A 10,016-nucleotide genomic window follows, 5' to 3' on the forward strand; every position below is an offset into this window, starting at 1 on the left:
AATAAGAAAGGAGATGTAGACGATAAAAAAGAACGGAGGAGAGAAATTACAGGAAAAACAGAAGACTAATAACACATCAATTATTTGATAGTCGTTATAAATTTTCAATCTCTTACAAGCACATAAATATATGGCATTTTTACAGACAGCAAAATTCAATCTAGATGGGTTGAATTGGCTTTCTCTGCAATAGAAGACACACGAGGATATAAAGTTCACCACCATTCCCTAATCACATATATATTGTAAGGATAATATAAAAGTTAAATGGCTTCATGGAGTACGCACACCCACACACAAACAGATCCATACACACACGCATATATATATATATATATATATATATATATATATATATATATATAACATGCTTTTCTAAACTTTCTTATGTACGTTTCTTAATTGTGTATTTTTTTGTAATACTGTGTTAAAAAGCAGTAAGCACTAACCCTATTCGGGTTTAACCGGCTTCCCCCTAAGGAGGAATTTTCATGGGAGTATGAAATTCACAAGCAGTCTGAAAACAAGGAGCATGAAATTCACAAGCGTATGCATATCCCTGTCAGGGGATATGAGGACGTTAGTTTTGTGCAATTCTTGCAGGCAGCTGTTGACGTCCTCCTACATACATCGCCTGGAATTTCCAAATTGGTCACCGATTTTAGTAATGACGAGGCTCAACGTTGCTTAACTTCGGTGATTTGACGAGAACCTGTGTCAATGTGATTATGCCGTGTATAATATATATAAATGCTGTGTTAGTGTTTTATTAATATTGAATCGTATCTGAAGAATATCAAAATAATAAAGGGCAATGTGTTTTGTTATTTGTATCAAAAGTGCATGTAATGATGAATAAATAGTGGCATTGGCTAGAATCTAAAATAAAACTAAAAATAAAAATGATCATGGAGGGATTCTGGCTTTAATGATAGAAATGCGATGAATACACATGCATTTATATTTTTATATGATAATGAATGAATAGAGTCTTTATTCAAAAGTTCATAATGTTGATTATCTTACAATTTATTCCTTTAATTCAGTTGACGTATACAACTCTTAGAGTATCTGTTTTGTAGTACAAATTTTCCATTCATTTATGATATTACTCTGTAATTACATGGAAGTTCTTAAATATAGATGAGTATATATTATAAGGAAATAAACTATCTTTCCTCAGATATATATATATATATATATATATATATATATATATATATATATATATACATATATATATATATTGCTTGAGTGGAAAATTTTAGAAATCAAGGATCGTTTAATAAGACGGACAGAGGCACTTTTATTTCTGAAATTTTGCACTGAAGCAAAATGAATATATTTATGTATGAATGCATATATATATATATGTATATGTGTGTATATATATGTGTGTATTTGTGCGTGTGCGTGTGCGTATTCATTTGGTTGCAGTGTAATTTCCAGAAATCAATTAGCCTCTAACAAGATTGGATCTGCGTGAGATACATACACATTTGCGAGTTTAACTTAATGTTTCTTTTACTTCTGATGCATTCCTGTAAAAGGGAATTAAAAGGCATCAATAGTTCTCTTCCTAAGTGACCATCAAACTATGTTACAGTATGTATTCATTCTTGTCTCTTAACTTTACCACATTTCACGACAAAAATGTGTGCAAAGTATAAGTTAATAATGTGCGTTCTTTTTTTTATATTTTCAGATCCAGCAGTAGCCAATGGTTTAACCAGTCTCCAAGACCAACGATTCCTGGTGTATGGCTTTCGTTCGAAGCAGGGGATGACATTAAAGGACATTATTGAACAATGATTTCAATAATAAAGCGTATTCAACTCAACAATAATTCTTTTGAATTCTAAGCCCGGAAAACATGCCTGTTCTGACCGATGTGACTTCATATTTTAAAGCACATATCTCTACGAGTTTTGCGATGATAAATAAAAGTGCAGAGGTGAAACAGAAGTATTCTCTACCATTAGAACATTCGAACAACGACGTTTAAAGCTATACATAGCAATAAAAACGTTTCATTGAAGAACATTCTTATAAAATAACGACAAGAAAAGAATATTTGTTTTCAAACATGGCGATTCTTCGAAACCTTTACGAACGGAGTATAAATAATGAGAGGATTACACAATCGCCAGAAACGCTCTCAGAAAACACCGAAATGGTAACCGACATGCCAATGGATGAGACGCTCTCGTATTTGTTTTATTATTCGAAATGGTACGCTGGTATCCATGGTTATGTCGCAGCTATTGTCTGTATTCTGGGCGTTCTTGCAAACATTCTCAATATCATAGTTCTGACGCGAAAGAATATGATTTCTCCGGCCAACATCATCCTCACCGGCTTGGCGATCTCTGATGGCCTGACAATGGCCCTCTACTTTCCATTCGCTCTTCACCAATATGTTATTTACGGCACCGATCCGTCAGCAGCCAGGGATACCTTAAGTGCTGCGCGGTTTTTATTTGCTTATGCCATTTGCAGCGTCGTCGTGCATTCGATTTCGATTTGGTTGACAGTCACCTTAGCGCTCTTCCGATATATTTTCATCAAACATCCCCGTCAAAGTACCCATCTCTGTACTATCCAACGGGCACAGCTATCTGTTGTGGTTGTCACTATAGTTACAACGGTTGTATGCATGCCAAACAGCGCCACGCTGGAAATCCAACATAGGACTGACAACACGTCAACGACTTGGTATATAAATTATAAGGAACACACCCAAGCGGAGAAAATATCGAGAACCCTGAATTTCTGGGTGCAGGCCATTCTTGTGAAGTTAGTACCCTGCGTTTTTCTAACCCTTCTTAGCTTCCTGATAGTGAAGGCCATGAAAGATGCTGAGAAGCGACGCAAACGACTGCAGAGTCGGAGCGGAAGGACGGAAGACGATGGCGGTCGAGAAAGAAAAACGAACCGTACAACAAAGATGCTTCTCGCTGTGGTTGTTCTGTTTCTAGTGACAGAGATACCGCAAGGCGTTCTGAACATCCTGAGCGGATCGATGAGTTCCTTTTTCGCACTCTATTACGGCATCTTCGCAGACACACTGGACATTCTCACGTTAATCAACAACGGCATCAATTTCATCCTTTACTGTACCATGAGCAAACAGTTTCGAGACACGTTTATCAAAATATTCTTCAAGACTTTCATCGTGCAAGACCGTCAACTGCAGCTGGTTTCCCCACAGGCAACACGCTACACTGAAGTCTGACAAAAAGACAAACAGAATCCATAGTTTGTATTATTCCTGGCGTTGATAGTATTATATTGCCATTGATAGACATTGATATTGTCATTCATTGGATTTCTGTTATTCAGCAGACACCCATCTTCAATAAGAAAAACTTTACCAATTAAAAAAAGCTCTACAAACTTGGAACGATGTATTTGGATACTACTTTATGTCTAAAGTGTTTACATGGGTCTTCGCGATATGCTCCCTTGATTTTCCATTATAGTAATGACATTTCACTACATATGAAAAACTGAACAACAAACAGCAACAAAGTCGACAACAACAACAACAACAACAACAACAAAAAGAGAAGCGGCAAAAGAAAAATGACGAAGAGTATAATGTCGAAGGGATCTGTGTCAAATTTATAACTTGGATCTTCGTAATGTTTCCCTCATTTCAAGTGATGTGATTGATGATTGAAATATTGCATGTTCGACGTAATTATTGTATTCAGTGCCCCTATATGTACCTCAAATGATAGCAGACAAGAAATCCCCGCCAGTCGAGGTCGATTAAGTACTTGAAAAAACACACCAGAGAGCAGGAATTTAATTTTACAGTAATCCTGACACAAATTACACATTTAATACGGTAATACAAATCAGGAGAACGCATCTGATAAAAAAATATAAATGCATAAAACAATATATATATATATATATGTATATATATATATATATATATATATATATATATATATATATATATATATATGAAATATTAATTTAATAAGTGTACATTTCAAATTATTCATTAACGTTTAGATTTTTTATCTACTTAATAATTTTACGAATTCTTTTTGTCGCAAATCTTGAACAAGTTCTATTTTTTTATATTTCACGTAGACTTCATGAATTCAGAATATCCGAAAGATAAGTAACACGCACCCACACACAACCACACGCATACACACATATATATGATATATGTGCATGTGAATATTTACATGACTAACTGAATAACCATAAAAGTATATTTAAACTAGTTTCATTTGATTAATACCATAGTTACGATTATACAGAAAACTGTTATCAAAGTTTTGAAGCATTGAAATTCCATAAATCTCTAACCAGGCGAAGATATTATTTTATTTGTTTTAATTGTCTATATTTTTTTAGTTATATACAATTTTATAACTTTCTTCTTAAAAGACACAGTTATGGTATATATATACATATATATATATATATATATATATATATATATATATATATATATATATAAACATATATAGATTTATATATAGATTTATATATACATGCAATTATTCATAAATTATAGTCGCCATATATGTATATACAGATTTACGTTTCAATTTACACAGACATATTATATATATATATATATATATAAACATTTATGTAGTAAATAAGTATATCGTGTATATAAATAAATAGAGAAACGTATGCATACACATTTATATTTATATATTGAATAAATATGTGGATAGTAGTAATATATGTATAAATGAATGCATATAAATATGCGTGTATATGTGCGCATATACAAGTATATTGCTATATACACATTATATATATATGCATAATACCAATTACGTGTATCTCTCTCTTTCTCTTTCTCTCTATCTATCTATCTATATATATATATATATATATATATATATATATATATATATATATATATATATATATATATATATATTGGTATAATAAGGCAGCATTTTTTTTTCATTTAAACAAACATTATTAAATGCAACGGAGACACTTTGCATCATGATTCTTTTTTTTTATTTTTTATTTTCCATATAGTATTTTATATCAAAATTAAAATATTAATAAATGTTCCATAATTGTTGCTGTCACGAGCGCATTTGATTCGTCCAGGTGTGGAAGTAAAAGTGCGAAGGAGCGAACATGGGAATTAAAAGTGAAAACTAAAATATACTGTAAACAGATTTAGGCGATGAGAAGTTAAAATATATAAAGTTGATGAAAAATCGATCAAAAATATTGGTCGATTAAAAATTCATATATTAAAATCAGCAAATTCGTGGACACTGTTTACAAAATCCGTCCACTACGAATTACGCAAAACATTTTTGAACGTTACTGCTTCTCCCGAATGCGATATAATTCATAATGTGTTGAAGGGTTCTAATATATGACGTTTCAAGAATTTTTCATTTGTTAATATTTTTTTTCATAAGGACCTTTCTAAGATTGGATGGAGGATAATGATGTTCTTTCATCAAATGTTTATATATAGCGCTGGTATTATTTCGATGCACAGTTATTCGCCGGGAAAAAGTTGTCGTTGTATGCATAGTATATGTATTATTTTCGGAGTTACATTCTCCCATAGAGCATTCGAATTTATACACTACATTTGTTTGCTCCAACGTTTTTATAGCCGGCAATGAGTTGTTTCTTACAACAAGGTTTTGTGTTCTAAACTTCTTGTATTAAATAATGAATTTAATTTTAGATTACTGTCAACAGGCGTCAAGTATCTACGTACGATATTTTTAATTTGATTTTCTTCGATTCTGAAGTAAGTTGTCAGAATGTAACTAAAAAAATAATACATAAATTAGGCATCCAACGGTAACGTTGTCCCAGCGAATAACCATGCATCGAAATAATATTAGCTATGTATATAAACATTTGATAACATAACATAATTGTCCCCTCTCCAATGTTAGAAAGGTTCTTATGAAAATAATATTAAAAAGTTAAAATTCTTGAAGCGTCATATATTAGAACTCTTCAACCCACTATAAATGCCATTGTATTCGAGAAAAGCAGTTATGTCTTGTGTAGTTCGTAGTGGACGGACTTTGTTAACAGTATCCACGAACTTGCTGATTTTAATACTCCAATTTTTAATCGGCCAATATTTTTAATCGACTTTTCTATATATTTTAACTTATCATCGCCTAAGGCTGTTTACTACATATTTTAGTTTTCACTTTTAATTCTCATTTTCGCTCCTTCGCACTTTTACTTCAACACCTGAAGATGATTCGTGGACGAATCGAAAGCGTTAGTGAAAGCAACAATTATGGAACTTTTATTAATATTTTATTTTTATATATATATATATATATGCATATATATATGCATATATATATATATAAAGCGATGATAATATTTTGATCACGTATTTCATAAATATAATTTCAAACAAACGACGCTGTGAAATAGAACTAGACCCATATATATATATATATATATATATATATATATATATATATATATGTGTGTGTGTGTGTTGTGTGTGTGTCTTTGCGAATATATTTTCATTTATTAGAATTATATATATGTATATACATATATGTATGTTTTTATGTATGCATGTCATCATCTTGATTTGTACTGCGTTTAAGTCATATCGATTAATAATATATACAACGCTATATTCCTCAACAATTCTTATTGTTTTATAGAGATATTTAAACAATGCATGTAAACAATTATAAAGAATACATGTAAAGCATTATGTTATTTATCCATACATATAAAACAATACATGTAAAAATAAAATCGACTATCTTATATGGCTGATTTACTGAAGGTTAATTTGTTAAAATCGAATTATGAATAAATTTCCAGAAATTATGCTCTAAACTACGAAAAAAACTTGACCAACATGAAAACAATTTACACTGTAAAATATTGGCAAGTCACATATTTTTTCACTGACAAAATTGTATTCTAATTTCAACTGTGTATAGACAATTAATGCGTGACCAATAATTTTAGAAAATTACATGTTTCGACCCACGGTTTATTTATTAAATGTCTGTTCAGTGTACATATACACATACAAATGCATACACGCACACATTATCATATATCTATCTATCTATCTATCTATCTATCTATCTATCTATCTCTCTATCTCTATATATATATATATATAAAGATATATATATGCATACATATATATACATTTAAATGCGGAAATATTGATGTATGAACATATATGCAATTAGATAGTTATATGAAAGATAGCATTAAATACTATTTAAGATTCTTACTTGTCGCTAATTGAAGTCAGATGTAAGTTCTGATTATATAAACACATGAATAAAACAAATTAAATAGATTTTAAAGCGAATTTGTTGTAATTCCAGTCAAGTTTCTACCTGGCATATACATTATAACAACTCGGCCAGATGAATATTAGATTTACAAGGCCGAAGATAATCTATGTACATAAACAGCTACAACGGTGCTGTATAAATAAAATGTACACAATATGTGCGTTTATATATCTATATATATGTATATATATGTATATATATATGTATATATATGTATATATATATGTTTATATATATATGCACGTATATATATATATACATATATATATTACCACAATATATTGATCTATTACAAATTTCTTACTTGAGAAAAGATTAATAAAAATATATATGTATATATGATTTCTTTATCACGCAATAAACCTATTTCATTTTAACAACCAATTAATTGTATGTACATATATGAGGAAGAAACAAATTGAATTCGAACAAAGTTGAATGATGTATATAACGACAATATCCCAACAAGTTACGTTAAAAATAATTCAGATTGAAAATAAATAAAAAGAGAAAGATGGAAAAAAATATCATTAATGACATATATTAACTGTTTGTTCCAATACAAAACAATAGACATTGACCGAAAGCTAAAAGAACTCTACATGATTTCTCAGAAATTACCGGACATTGATCTAGGCTTATCGCCAACTTGAGTTGCTAGATTAACGAATCGGAAGAAATGCAAAGACTTGAATCAATAAAGAGCGAAAAGAAGCCATTTCGTAAAAAAAAAAGAAATTCTAACAGACACTATCTTTTTGTTTTGGGTCAACTATAGTGCTAGATTAATAACAGATATTTATCTTGTTTCTTTTCTTCTGGGGTGGGGGACTAAAACCTGAGAAACGGAAGGTTTCTTGTTGTTTCATATTCAATTGGATTATGTACATGTTATTAATGGAAATAAACATAAGAATGATTGTCCATTGTTTTCATAGTTTGCATTTATTTACTATAATGTAATGTCACTTTTGCTGGGATCAAATTGTTGTATATGTTCCGGCAGACGCTGCACTTTGTGGCAATTGGTTGTTGGTCTATGTAGGGGCAACCCTATATAAACTATTCCCTCCCCCTTCCCCTTCCCCCTTCACCTCACATAAAAACGGACCTTGTGTCATATTTTGCTTACGTGGGGAAGCAAATAAATACCTACTATAAACTAAGTATATTCAGGGAAAGTACAGGTTGGAAGGATACATTTTTCTTCCTAAAGAAAACAACGCAACAGCTTAATTTTTATAACTTTTACTGAAAAAGTTCAATCCAGGTAACTTTATTATTTAGTAGAGCTGACATTTATAAACGTAGCAGCCTCCAGCCTCAATCACCTCCGCGATACCAGTCTGGAACAGGGAGCATGCTTTTCGGCGAATACTCGGCTGATGGCGACGATTAGGCTAATTTTGTTGTCATGAGAGGGCAAGTTGATGGAGTTTTGGACGACTGGCAAAACGGACCAGTCCAGCAAGTTTAGCTCGAGGGAGGAAGGGGGACAGTAAAAAAGGTTGCAAACCGTTGTAGTCCTTCAGAAACCTAGCTTGGGCCACTTTGGGCTTATGGGTCGGCGATAAGCCATGCTGTCACACCCATGATCCTCCAGCGGGAATATGATTGGATCAGGCAACCACTATACTCTTCAGTACATACAGGTACACATACATGTTAACTTTCAAGCAGAATCGAAGATGCGACGTGGCATGATGTGGTCCTGAATTATAACCACACCAACAACCAAAACAGTTGCCTGTAACTTAAGTTTTCATCCACTTGTGTATGTTTTCAGGCGTTGAACCGTCCGGATTTGCATTTTGAGGGGGCTGACAATTGTTCTGTTGTCATAACTCAGGCTCGCAGCGAACATGAATTGTACAACCGGCCATCTCCGATCTCGCTCGTTTCACATTGTGTAACTTTCAGACATGATAGAAAGCTGATCTCGCTCTTGGGATATGTACACATTAGGCAAACTAGTAGATGGTCTGCAACAAAAAAGAAAACCGGTTTTCATCAAATGGAAAGAGAATCACGTCGTCTTTTGTAGGGCGACAATTTTATCCATCCACCATGTACTATTGCTAGGTTTATTTACAGAACGTATATATCTAACTCCAGATGCAGTCGTTTACCTGTATAAGAGTCAAGTGTATGCTAGGATGGAGTACTGTGGTTGAAATTAACAATATAAATGTAGGTTTTTAACTGTGGAAATATTAAAGTTGTCTTTCTGGACCGGGTTATGAATTAGCCCGTTTTCTTTATATTTTTATGACGTGTACTTTTAGATGAAGCATATATAAACGATTGAGTTGACCTGCATTTCTGTCTTTGTCTAGAAATGTAAATAAAAGCAAACATCTTTTTCTCTGTTTGTGTATGTGTGTGAAATGAAAAACATATATGTGTAACTTTTTCCAGTTGATGTCGATGCCTTCTAAAGTGTGTATCCTATTCAAGCCAAACAAGGTATGTTTTATTTTATTCTTAACTTTTATAATTAGCAAGTACACTATTACCACACTTTAGCAAGGGGTGCTTTGAGCTTCCTATCATATACTGACAAAGTTTGAAACCGGCTTCGAAACTTTGTAGGTAATTTTTTTTCCTCCCTGCAACCTCTCTCCTGCAGAAGAGACGTTGCTAGCCTGTCTCTGCTCTGTCGTAATTTTTCTGGTAATTGCTAGTCCA

At 32.2% G+C, this 10,016-nt stretch overlaps 1 protein-coding gene across 11 annotated transcripts in view; it reads left to right on the top strand.

Annotated features, from left to right (window-relative positions):
* LOC145241378 (G-protein coupled receptor dmsr-1-like) overlaps positions 1-8,252 on the top strand; it is a 921,194-nt gene extending 912,942 nt beyond the window's left edge. For all 11 annotated transcript variants that reach the window (XM_080104266.1, XM_080104273.1, XM_080104270.1 and 8 more), the window contains one exon: positions 1,706-8,252. In XM_080104266.1, the coding sequence (XP_079960392.1) occupies positions 2,087-3,235 (1,149 nt within the window). In that variant the 5' untranslated portion in view covers positions 1,706-2,086 and the 3' untranslated portion in view covers positions 3,236-8,252. The remainder of the gene's footprint in view (positions 1-1,705) is intronic.
* Positions 8,253-10,016: the final 1,764 nt, after the last annotated feature.

Source organism: Euprymna scolopes, chromosome 20 (assembly GCF_053919585.1).
Source record: "Euprymna scolopes isolate OS-2025 chromosome 20, ASM5391958v1, whole genome shotgun sequence".
Lineage (NCBI taxonomy): Eukaryota > Metazoa > Mollusca > Cephalopoda > Sepiida > Sepiolidae > Euprymna > Euprymna scolopes.